General features: G+C 39.2%; 1 protein-coding gene and 1 pseudogene across 3 annotated transcripts in view; both read right to left on the reverse strand.

Annotated features, from left to right (window-relative positions):
• Positions 1-12294, reverse strand: part of LOC148672291 (G protein-coupled receptor 35-like) — a 13791-nt pseudogene continuing 1497 nt past the window's right edge. The window contains exon 3 of the transcript XR_015935736.1: positions 1-1138. The product of XR_015935736.1 is annotated as a G protein-coupled receptor 35-like (transcript). The remainder of the gene's footprint in view (positions 1139-12294) is intronic.
• The window catches only part of LOC148672292 (proteinase-activated receptor 3-like), an 8110-nt gene continuing 1506 nt past the window's right edge, over positions 5691-12294 (reverse strand). Inside the window, exons 3-4 of one of the 2 annotated variants that reach the window (XM_088627920.1) lie at positions 10530-11324; positions 5691-7610 (exon numbers count right to left, since the gene is read on the reverse strand). In XM_088627920.1, the coding sequence (XP_088484046.1) occupies positions 6693-7598 (906 nt within the window). In that variant the 5' untranslated portion in view covers positions 7599-7610; positions 10530-11324 and the 3' untranslated portion in view covers positions 5691-6692. The remainder of the gene's footprint in view (positions 7611-10529; positions 11325-12294) is intronic. The other variant, XM_088627921.1, reaches the window with a different exon arrangement.

The following is a 12294-nucleotide window of genomic DNA, read 5'->3' on the forward strand; positions in this document are numbered from 1 at the left end:
TTTAGGGTTTAATAAGAGCATTAAGGATTTAGATTAATGAAGAGGGTAAGGTTTAAGGGTTCATTTCCAGGGTTAGATTAAGGTTCAGAACTAGAAGATAGGTTGAAGGTGGAAATCCTTGTCTGAGATCCCAGAGTGTGCTGTGACCAGGAGTCATTGATTCTGCAAACTTGCATACATATGGCTGATGAAACTGTACTCTGCTAAACAATAACGTTATTAATTGACTCTGTTGCTTTTCACAAAGGTGTCGCTAACTCTATCAGTCAGGAAAACATGGCAATCTGACCATTCTCGACAAATAGAGCAGAGGCTGAACACTGCTGCTGAGGTCCATGAAGGCAAACGCAATGTGATGAACATAACACTTAAACACAAGAGGAGAGAAGTAGTTCTGGAAAGGGAAAAGAATGACAGGTGGGAAATAATGAAACACTATAATGGCCAGAATGATAAGGACCATGTTGAAGGCCTTCTTCTTCACAGGATGCATCTCATCCCTCCCTGGACCAGACCTTTTCAGAGCCCAGAGGATGGAAAGGTTACAGAACACCATGATGGAAAAAATTGTAAGGATCATAACACTGAACACACGGTGAAAACCCTTCACTGCGCCCGCAGCGTAAGAAATGGCATAGCTAATGATAATGACCATCAGCACCTCCGCACAAATGATTCTGTGCTTCTGACTTCTGAACCTAGTGAAGATGATGGGGTGCAGCACTGCTAGGTAGCGGTCCAGACAGATACAAGTGAGCAACAGGGGAGAACCATCTTTTATACCGTACGCGACAGACTGGACTTGCCAGACAGTCGCATGATTCAGCAGTAACCTGTTGAGCAGGTCAACAGGAGACATGAGGCAGAAGAAGGTGTCCAGGATGGCAAGGTTCAGGATGAAGATGTCAGAGGTGGAGAAGCTGGCTTTGTTCCTGTGTAGAAGCCACAGCACCATCAGGTTGATCTGCAGTCCCAGGACGATGTTGATAGCCTGTGCGATGATGAAGATCATGGGTCCCACGGGGATGACTTTGCACTCCTCGAAGAAACTCAACGGCTGGACTGTGGCGTTGGGCGTGTTGTAGTTGGGCAGAGAGCTTGAGTTGGTGTAGAGAGCAACTGCCATCGTTGTTGAACACTGAGAGATACAAACAGACATGCTTCGTCTTAAATCACAGCAAGATCACAGCAAGGTGGGAGCTTGAATAAGATCAGTGAATCATGACTAAAAAACTGAGCTGCGCAAGTAGTTCAGGTGTAACTTCAGGTGACACCCGAAGAAGGCTTCACAGACGATGATCTTCCTTTCTTCTCTTTTCGGCATGCAATAAACCTATGACTCTTTCCAACACATGAGTAGTCAAGGTCATACTCAAGATTTCTAATAGAGTGACCACTCTACAGTATGTCCTCTTAGAATAAAAGGTGCTGTTATTCAATTAGATGAAAATTGTTCTCTGGCACTTTACATTTTACACTTAAGCTTCTATTAGCTTTTGAGAACCCCATCAGTCAAAATCTCAAAACTTATCACAAGCGTAGGTTGGAAAAATCTTATCAGCGTCGAACTGCCTTGCCTTCCAGCTGGTTTTCACATGATTACTGTGTGATAATTTGTTTTTCTATGTATTATCATACACAATGTGTATAAATTATATCAACAGCAAAGTGGCAGTGCCCAGTGCTGGATTCTCAAATATACTTCAGAATTTGCAATGCAAAATGGCCAGTGCAAGTCTGAGGTTAAGCTACAGTATATGCCTTAGCATATACAGTATCTTAGTGTAGGCGCATCATTCATTTTTATACAGACGTGCATTTCACGTCAGTACAAGATTTACTTAAGCGCTATGAAAAAACATTTTCCCTTGACCACCAATGCCCTTTGCATGGAAATGTGCTTGTGCAAGAATTGGCGTCAGATTGCATGCACATGCACAGGCTAAAACAGATAGCAAACGCAATAGCTTTAAATAAACTGTTTTCTAAATAAATAAAGCTTTTACAATTTCAATGAGACCATGCAAACATACCTGCCTCAGATTAGGTGTTTTGCTGTAAAAGAAAAGAGATACCATGCTCATGTTTCCATTATCAGTCAACCATGGTGAATGGTGAGTCTATAGATTTTGGAGGAAGTAAATAAAAAATCAAAGCTATTCTTTTCAAATAGCAATACTTTCAGGTTCAGTACTGTTCTCATCTACCATTTTTAAAGGCATTAACAGACAGAGGCTGCAGTCTAGTTGACATTAAATCAAAGAGAGATTTGAAAGTAATGTTATGATTGATAAGGTGTATGGATCTGCATTCTGTTGAAGTAATCAATTATACCAGTATATGGGCTAAGAGAAGATAAGAGTTCTCTTAAAAACAATCATGAATGTTGGATAGATATTTGGGACTGTGGGAATGAAATCACAATATTGTGTATAAAATTATTATATAAGCAGCATTAGTGCCAAGCAATGGCTGTCAACAAAGTCAAGGAGTCTGACATAAGTCATAAAGCTCAAACTATAGGACATAAATTACAACTATTGCAACTAAAGGTTGCTTGTCCTTCAATGTGCCTTTTAATTCTTTCTTCAGTTTAATAAAAAATAACTCTTCAACTTAAACATTTTGTATTTCACAAGATGAAATGATTCCAGCATGTATAAATTCCAAAGAAAACATGTACAGATTTGTTGCACTGTACATTTATAAAATCCATTCATTACTTTTGCAATAAATTAGAGTTTCATTTCCTTAGTGTTTTTAGATAGTATTTTTTGGTTCTAAACTATTGTGGTCTTTAATGAAGAAGATGGCAGTAGCTAGGTGCAGCTTCTAAAGCTTCTGACGTCAACACTGCTTCTTAGTCTTAAATGCAATGCATAACAATCACAAATCAAAATAGACTGCTCTTACCTGTGCAAATTCAGTGTTTTCATTCAGTGTCTTTGTTCTTCTTGTGTGGTGCTCCTGAGCTTGCTGTGTTGAGTGTCTTGCAGCCTGAAATGTGTTGTATCCTGCAGGAATCTTGTTCAAGACACTGTACTTTGTTCACTTGGAAATGGGTATTGTAGGGGAGCCAAGCCAAACTCTCCAGAGGGCATGAAGGAAGGGCATCTTCACCCCATCCAATCAGAAGCTGGTAGAGAGAACTATACCACTTCCAATCACAAATTAGAATCAGTATGAATCTTTTTTTTAATATAAGCTCTCCAAGGCATTCAGGTATATGGAATATTAATCATATATTCATTAAAACATCCAGGGGGAGACTCAGTATGAAACAAATATGGGAAAATGGCATGGTCATAAGTATGAAAAGGGGCATACATCACACAATGTTCCGTCGGAAAATGTGTTTTTCTGGCACCCAAGTCTCCCTCCAATCCACTTTTACAAGTGATGCAATAGAGAGGTCATTGGAGAACAAACGAAATTCGCTGTAAACAAAGTGATGCAAGAGACCAGGTGTACAAAACTGAAATTCGGTGTAATACAGTTTAAGGTGTTACGTGCAAGAGGGAAAATGTTTTTTCTAACCCAATTTGCTCAGGAGGCCACAAGCACGTCCTCCTAGGTTAGAAACGTGGAGGGACTACTGGTGACTGGGGATCATAACATGTTGTCCTCTGAACCTTAGTGGATGTCCTGTCATTTGGGGGTGTACAGTTTTCAGAAGATTGACGGTAAAAGAGTAAGAGAGTATTCAAGACAGGAGTAACGAGAGAAACACGGAGAGAACAGATGGTCACAATTCCTGGACACAGAGATACCTGGACATAGTATATCTAGTTTACATGTAACATATACACACCAAAAAAGTATCTGCTGCTGCCAGAATGGTTTAACAGAGAAGAAGAAAAACAACAGGTCAAAGAAATAGCAGGAACACTGTAATCAGACACAAAAGGTTTTTAACTTGGCAAGAGAAAGTAACGTGTGACATCGCTGCTGGTGATCAAACTAACTTAAAGGAGATTTCCAGTACCACCACAGCTACAGGAATAAAAAAGTGAACAGACAGTGGGGGGATTAATTAAATGATATGCTCACAGTACTCATCTGAAGTTTAATAGACATGATGATCCCCTTTTGTGACTTGACAATGAGAATCACCTTCAATGCAGTACATTCAAAAAGCGATCAACAACATTCATGCAGTATTTTAGCACACACTGAAAAGATGCATGGTGCAAATATTATAGTAGAAACAAAAGGGTGATTCAAAACAGACAGATCAAACTCATAAACCTGACAAGTGATCAGAAATTGTTTTATAATTTGTGCAACATATTTTCACACTTCCACGTGTTTACCAACATATTCATTCCTAAAAGTACTTGTGATTATGAATGCTATTTGCATGATGTCAAAGATTAGTGAAAACACAATAAACCCAATCTTGGCACTGTTGCATTTTGACTTATTAATTTGATAGTGACTCTAGACCTTTCCACTGCATGCTTTGCAGATTAAAATGGTGCTTCTGGAGTTTCACTGACAATGAAAATAGATGACAGAAACATGTAATCTGTTGAGATTGCAGTTATTTATCTGTATAACAGTCAGTTGGTTTTGGAAAGATTATGTGTGGTATTAAGTGTGGTATAATTGAAGAAAATACATTCGGAATCAGTAAAAACAGGACTGCAGCCTTCCAAAAATATTTAGTTTGAATCAGAGAACATATTCAGGAGAAAAATAAATTAAAGTCTAGATAGTATGAATGAAGTAAGAATGGTCTCTGTTGCATTAATAGAACAATTAGTAAAACAAAATAAGGAGAAAGAAAGCACTCTACAGGGAAACTAAAAAGGAGCAAGATCCAGAGAACAGAGAGTGCTGAATTACAACCACGGGTCAAAAAAACTTTAGAATGGCCAAGAGAGACATAATTCTCTTAAATAATTAGATGATTTTGAAGATGACAGAGAAATATCTGAAATAGTAGTTAACACAGCTGTTTTCTGAAGAGGAAATTAAATCAGCAAAGCAGGGGCTGAAGCTATTTGTGACTTAATAACATTTAGGTGGGTAGCTGCGTCAGCATGCGTAGGCTGCAAAGGAACAAGTAATAGGTTTATTCCATGCTGAAAAAAAGAAGAAAGAGAACACAACGTTTCGGCCGTGGAGCCGTGGCACCTGAAGAAGGCTCCACGGCCGAAACGTTGTGTTCTCTTTCTTCTTTTTTTCAGCATGGAATAAACCTATTACTTGTTCCTTAATAAAATTTAACCTGCGGCTTTAGATGGTTTTGAACCAGTTATACAAGAGGAAATGATGGATGTTCTTGAATGGTCCTTTCTAGAGCCCCCCCAGCCCATTCTCAAGGTGGATAAATTCCTGAAACTGATGTTTGTGGGCATGAAAATTAATGCATGCATTCTCATTGATAACTGAATGAAGGGTAGAAAACACAAAGAATATTGCCAGGCAACATATGTACAGTAAAAGGGGAACTGTAGCCCTCTTCTTTCAAGTTGGTTTAATGTTTTTGTTTTAATTTAATGTTTTAATGTTTTTTTTAAGGTCTCCATGGGGTCACTCATTACTCTACCACCCCACAGCCCATTCTAAAGACTTTTTTGTCCCATTTGAGTGTTAAACTTTATCTCCATACTGTATGTCTGTTCTTTTGACACCATTTTCCATGACTTTCCTCCTGTCTGACAGAGACACACGGGGCAGCATGATCAGGTTCCAGACTGTTTATTTACAGCTTTTAACACTTAAATACAGCTGCACACAACATATTTGAAACAAACAAAGAAACACACAAATAAATAAAGTGACCACGTTAAATATAAAGGAAGTGCAAATCTCTTTCTCAAAATTCATGGTATGTCATGAGCACCCTACAGTATTTCATTTGAAATAGAGTAATTCAAGGAAGCCTGTAAGAAACTGAGACACTGTAGATAGATCATTGAAACTAAACATAGATAATGGGTTTAAATCACATACAATACATAAATATTATTAATGTAATTATGTATTTTGTAATTTTACATTTCTTTGTCCTGTCAAAACAGAAAAGCTGCTGAATAACAGACTCCAAAGTCTAGAGTTAGGAATCGCCTATTCTAGTCTGGCCATCTTGAATGAAAATGAAGTAAGTACAGCCATTTACAGCCAATATAATTAAAATAATACAACACAGGTAATAATGAAGTCCCATGGTCCAAATGAAACCATAACCTTGCCTCACTCATTAAACATAAATGACAAACTCAGTCCTTTATAGCCCTCTGCTTCTGCAATTCTGTATACTTGACACTGATCTTGTAATTTCCTACCTGTGGCAGCGGTAAGTGTTAATAAACTTAATACTTGGGATGATATAGCATAGCATTTACATACCTTGTATAGTCAACAATATAAATATACTCAGTATAATATAAAAATCTCTGTGTTGGCACTGGCAAAAACTGAACATTGATGTGAAAAATGTTAAACGATAAGTAAGGGGGTTAGGATTTAGGGTTTAATTAGAGTGTTAAGGATTAAGATTAATGAAGAGGGTACGGTTTAAGGGTTCAATTCCTGGGTTAGATTAAGGTTCAGAGCTAGAAGTTAGGGTCACGGTGGAAATCCTTGTCTGAGATCCCAGATTGTGCTGTGACCAGGAGTCACGGATTCTGCAAACTTGCATACATATGGCTGATGAAACTGTACTCTGTTGAGAAATAAAGTTATTAATTGACTGTGATGCTTTTCACAGAAGTGTCGCTAACTGTATCAGTCAGGAAACAAGGCAATCTGACTATTCTCGACAGATAGAGCAGAGGCTGAACACTGCTGCTGAGGTCCATGAAGGCAAACGCAATGTGATGAACATAACACTTAAACACAAGAGGAGAGAAGTAGTTCTGGAAAGGGAAAAGAATGACAGGTGGGAAATAATGAAACACTATAATGGCCAGAATGATAAGGACCATGTTGAAGGCCTTCTTCTTCACAGGATGCATCTCATCCCTCCCTGGGCCAGACCTTTTCAGAGCCCAGAGGATGGAAAGGTTACAGAACACCATGATGGAAAAAATTGTAAGGATCATAACACTGAACACACGGTGAAAGTCCTTCACTGCGCCCGCAGCGTAAGAAATGGCGTAGCTAATGATAATGACCATCAGCACCTCCGCACAAATGATTCTGTGCTTCTGACCCCTGAATTTTGTGAAGGTGATGGGGTGCAGCACTGCTAGGTAGCGGTCCAGACAGATACAAGTGAGCAACAGGGGAGAACCATCTTTTATACCGTACGCGACAGACTGGACTTGCCAGACGGTCGCATGATTCAGCAGTAACCTGTTGAGCAGGTCAACAGGAGACATGAGGCAGAAGAAGGTGTCCAAGATGGCGAGGTTCAGGATGAAGATGTCCGAGGTAGTGAAATCGGCTTTGGTCCTGCGTAGAAGCCACAGCACCATCAGGTTGGCAGGCAGTCCCAGGACAATGTTGATAGCCTGTGCGCTGACGTATATCATAGGTCCCGCGGGGATGACTTTGCACTCCTCGAAGAAACTCGGCGGCTGGACTGTGGCGTTGGGCGTGTTGTAATTGGGGAGAGGGCTTGAGTTGGTGTAGAGAGCGTCTACCATCTTTGCTGAACACTAAGAGACACAAACAGACATGGTTAGTCTTAAATCACAGCATACAGAGCTTGAATTCAGTGAATCATGACTGAAAAAGTAACCAAGGTCAAAATCAACGTTTCTACGTAAAATGTTTTTTTTTTTCACCTGCAATAAAATATCCTTTTGTTTAATACATTTAATTAAAACTACTCTCTGGTACTTTATATTTTACATTTAAGTTTCTATTAGCCTCTGGGAACACCATCAGTCAAAACCTCAACACTTATCTCATGTGCAGGTTGGAAAAATTGTATCGGCTTGGAACTGCCTTGCCTTCTAGCTGGTTTTCACAACGGTTACAGCCTGAGAATTTGTTTTCTCTTTGGTATCGTACAGAGTTTTCATCAAACTCATCAACAACATACTGATGCTCAATGCTGGATTCTCAAGTACACTTCAGAGTTTGCGATGCAAATTGGCCAGTGCAAGTCTGAGGTTAAGCTACTGTATGTGCCCCAGCAAATGTCTGAGTGTTTATCTCTCAGTTTTATACAGAAGTGCATTGTGCTTATGATTTACCTAAGTGCTGTAAAAAAACATGTCACCCTCACCACCAATGCCCTGTGCATGAAAATGTGCTTGTGTAGGAGCAGGTGTCACTTTGCATGTACAGTACAAGGCATAATCAGACTGCAAGTGAATAGTTGCTAAGCCGTGCATCAAGGTATCCATCCAACGTGTTAACTAGTTTAGTTTACCCATTCATACATCACTTCATTAATCATTCACTTACAAAAAGCGATTTCTGACACTTCGGAGATGTAACTTCCTTCCTGGACAGAGTGACAGCAATGAATGACAAACAAACTCACTTCCGATGGCTTGTACATTGTAAAGGCTTTTTTCCCATATTGCAAAATTATTGTCATGTCAACTGAGTTGTACATACACAGTGATTAACACACAGAGCAATTATGTAGCATGAGTCATGGTAACAAGAATGATCTAAGTTCTGAACTGACCTCATATGTGTGACTACCAAGACCTACGGATTACAAAACATCCTCCTGCTCATACGCAGATTTCTGCTCTCTTACATTGTAAGGGTCATGTGTTTCAGCAGCACAAATATGAGTAATGACAACACGCTACTGTTCCAGTCAACTTCTAATGACAGGATTGCACTCCACACCTTGCAGCATTTATTTAACGCTTCAAAGCACATTTTAGGATTTACAGCAGAGTTTGTTCATTGGTATTAGAATTGCATCCATTTTTGGTATTTTCATGTTTGCGTACACACAAAGAAGCCTAAGATCGCCCAAGTCAGTTCCATTGCTTTGTCAAACTAATGAAAAGCAGTAACCTGAGTATTTCCCACCTGTGGGGGAATTCTGACCTGACCAGCACTTAGCAGTAACAGGTAAAGTGTGGTAGCAGTGCGGACTGCAGAGGACAGGGCTCACGACTTGATTGATGTGTAATCTGACCGTTGCTGGGCAACTGCCATATGTTCCAGAAGCCAGCAGAGCCCTGGGCGATGGCTGTCCAGTGATGCTACTGATGGCAATCTCTAGGATAAAAGCCCATTGTTTTTCGTTGCTTGAGTTAACAGGAGGTATACATCGAAATGCAAAATCGTTACCTCCCCTTTGACTTTATGAAGAGATGCTGATATTTCGACTGCTTGATGTATTAATGTAATAAAATGAAGCATTTTTTTAATGTGTTCTAAGCATACTGTTACATAACTATATTCCTTGTTCGGAATGGCTTCCTTGTTTCCCAGTGGATATTATGTCCTTTTTTCTTAATTTACAACACTTACTAGCAGTAGTAGGTATATCTGAGTACTTACAATGGTTTCATTTATTAAAGTTGTGCACCAATCTTATGTACGTACTGTATAAGCAATAAATGAATTTCTTAGGTCTGTTTAAGGAAATGTAGAAAATTGCAGTATATTTTAAAAAACAATTGTAACTTAATAGCCTATAACACAATTTTAGTCATGTTGCTGAGGTATTTCAAGATTTACATCACAGCTACACAGTTTGTGGCTTCTACACAGTTACAGCAGTTTAAGAGGTTACACAACAACTGAGCTCAAAAACTGATAATCTCCAATAGGCACAGGAGCCTCTGTCACGTTCTCTAAACTAAAGGTGAGGCATTAAAAAAGTAAAATTGGCAGGAAATTTTAACTAGTTTAAACTTGCTATTGTACATTTAATAAGCATTAAGGAATTGTCTTTTCTATTATAAAGTTAATCGTATAAAGTATGCTTTGTGTATTTTATGATTGGAGCAGTTAGACCAGTTAGGCTTTATATTGAAAGACTCTTAAATGTCCTAACTTCCATACCACAAAAAATGCATAAAGTATATATGTTCTGTGTATCTACATACATGACAACAAAATACTCCTTCATTAGATTATGCATATTTTACCAAAAAAGTGGAAGTAATTTGAGTGAGTTTCTGTCACGATCCGCACGCGAGCACTTAAACACCACCGCATTCCCATGAGCACCTCTCATCCCGCGCACTAATTAATCAATTATCATTCCACACTCTTCCCTATTTATACCCTCTCAGTCTCCGCTCACTATTGAGCCTCCCTCTTCCGAGCTCAACCCTCGCTGTACCTTTCTGGGGAAAGAACACTTTAAACCTAATCGTCTTTTGGCTCTCGAAACCCCTTGCTCAATCCCTTGACTATGGCGTCGCTTTCCGTTTCTAGGACTTCGCATAGGCACCTAACCAGACGCTTCACTGCAGCCCCTGACAGTTTCTTTCTGGATGAAGGCGATAGTGCTCGTATTTGTTTGTTATGTAAAAACAGCTGGCAGCTGGAGATCTATTTGCATGCAACTCTTCTCCTCTCAGGTGACTGTACAGTCCTGCATTAAGTCCATAATACTGGAGTCTTTGCTCGCAAGAACGTTCTCTTACCTGCTAGAACTGCAGCTTTCCTTGGGCGTCCAGTTCCTTCTTGTTCGGTGGTACTGTATGTCTTAATTCTAGATTTCAGCACTTCAGATGTCCTTGATTTTGCTTTGGGGCCATTTCCTTGCAGCCAATGGCAACGGCTCTTTCTGACTGTGAATCCAGGTCCTTTGTCTTGACAATTAATGTCCTGCAACACGAAGGCGTGGTGTTCCTTTCCGCACAGTTAGGGCTACTGACGTAAAAATGTGCATACTTTCAAAATTAAATCAGGGAAAGAAGGAACTGACATTGCCCAAAACACTGCAATACATTTTCAGCTGGCTAACCAGGAAACACTGACTTCTCCTTTTTGTCAATTCAATCAGCAGCAAAAGTCATACTCAGGAGTGTTGATTCAAGCCCCTGAAAAGTGTTCACAAAGTCAGCCACGACGACATCTTCGAGACCAGAACTGCTTCAGTTTGGGATGAGTTCCTTAGCAGTCTTCTCGACAGTCGTGATCACTACACAGCACGGCAACTAAACAAGCAAGGTGTAAAAGTCCCCTCTCCTTCGTGAGCTCTTTTATGTTCTTCGGTGAAATCCTCCTGGCACCAGCATCAACCTTATATTCTTCTCTTCATTGTTGACATTTTTATAAAATACGGTCCTTGCTCAGGAGTACCACAGTAGTGTCCAACTCAGCTCATGAACTCCACCTTCACATCCGACAGCTCTTACAAGTATTTTTACATATATCATTTAGCCTAGGTGTCTTAGAAACTCCCACAGCAAAACTGTTTTTTGGCAAGAAGCATTCTGAATGGAATGAAAACAGCTGTCAGAAACGGGTTTGTGTTCCAATAAGAAGCAGCTGTTGGGTAGAATATTCAGATCCGTTTTTTAAAGAATATATTTACATAGTTGCAAACCCCTGTCATTTTTAGATATTATTAAAACCTTTTTGGCAAAAAACATTGACTTGTTCTGAAGTAGTACAGCCCTTTATTTAAAAATGCTTCCTTTTTAACATTTAAATGAACTTCCTGTTAGTTTCCAGTTGTGTCTTGCACTCTGCTTTCCCCTTTTCAGAGTCTGCATTTTTAATGCATTTAAAGCACACTAGAGACCATGTTGAAACATTTATAAAAGCTGATTGCTTTGTCCAAAGTCCACTTTGTACTAGACCAGAGGTAGTGTCTCCCCTTTGCTTGATGAGTGTAGAGGGATCACCTGTTTATTTAGTCATAAGCAATGATTTATGGTATCCTGGCTGTGGTGTAAGTTTTGAAAAGGCGAAGAAAACTATTTAAATTTTTCAAGCACTCACATGTCTTGGGTAGGGTAAAATATCTACTGTAAATGAATGCAATCATCTTCCTGTTTTTTTAAAGGCCACTTTTTATTATGTGTTTTATTATGGTTGAGATAATACCTCCAATGGTTGCATGGCTCTGTTGGTTGAGTAACTTAATAACACTTCGCTATGAAGTAATGATTAGTCACAAGAAAAGATCCGGCATTTCCTGGCTTTGTGCCCTTCTTATACCCATTAATAGTCAAACTATTAATAACTAAAACCAAATCGTGGGTTGGCTTGAGATCCTTTTCTTCAAAAGCTAATTTGAGCAATGAGAAAAAAACTCATACTGAGCCTTTATACCAAATTACTGTTGCTATATCAAACACTATGACTTATTGTGAAGTCTTGTGTTATGTTCAGGTAAAGTATTTAAACATAATTATGAATGTTGGTACTATCAGGCTGTGTATCTCTCTCAGGATTAAG

The sequence above is a fragment of the Lepisosteus platostomus genome, chromosome 4 (assembly GCF_059453375.1).
Source record: "Lepisosteus platostomus isolate fLepPlt1 chromosome 4, fLepPlt1.hap1, whole genome shotgun sequence".
NCBI lineage: Eukaryota > Metazoa > Chordata > Actinopteri > Semionotiformes > Lepisosteidae > Lepisosteus > Lepisosteus platostomus.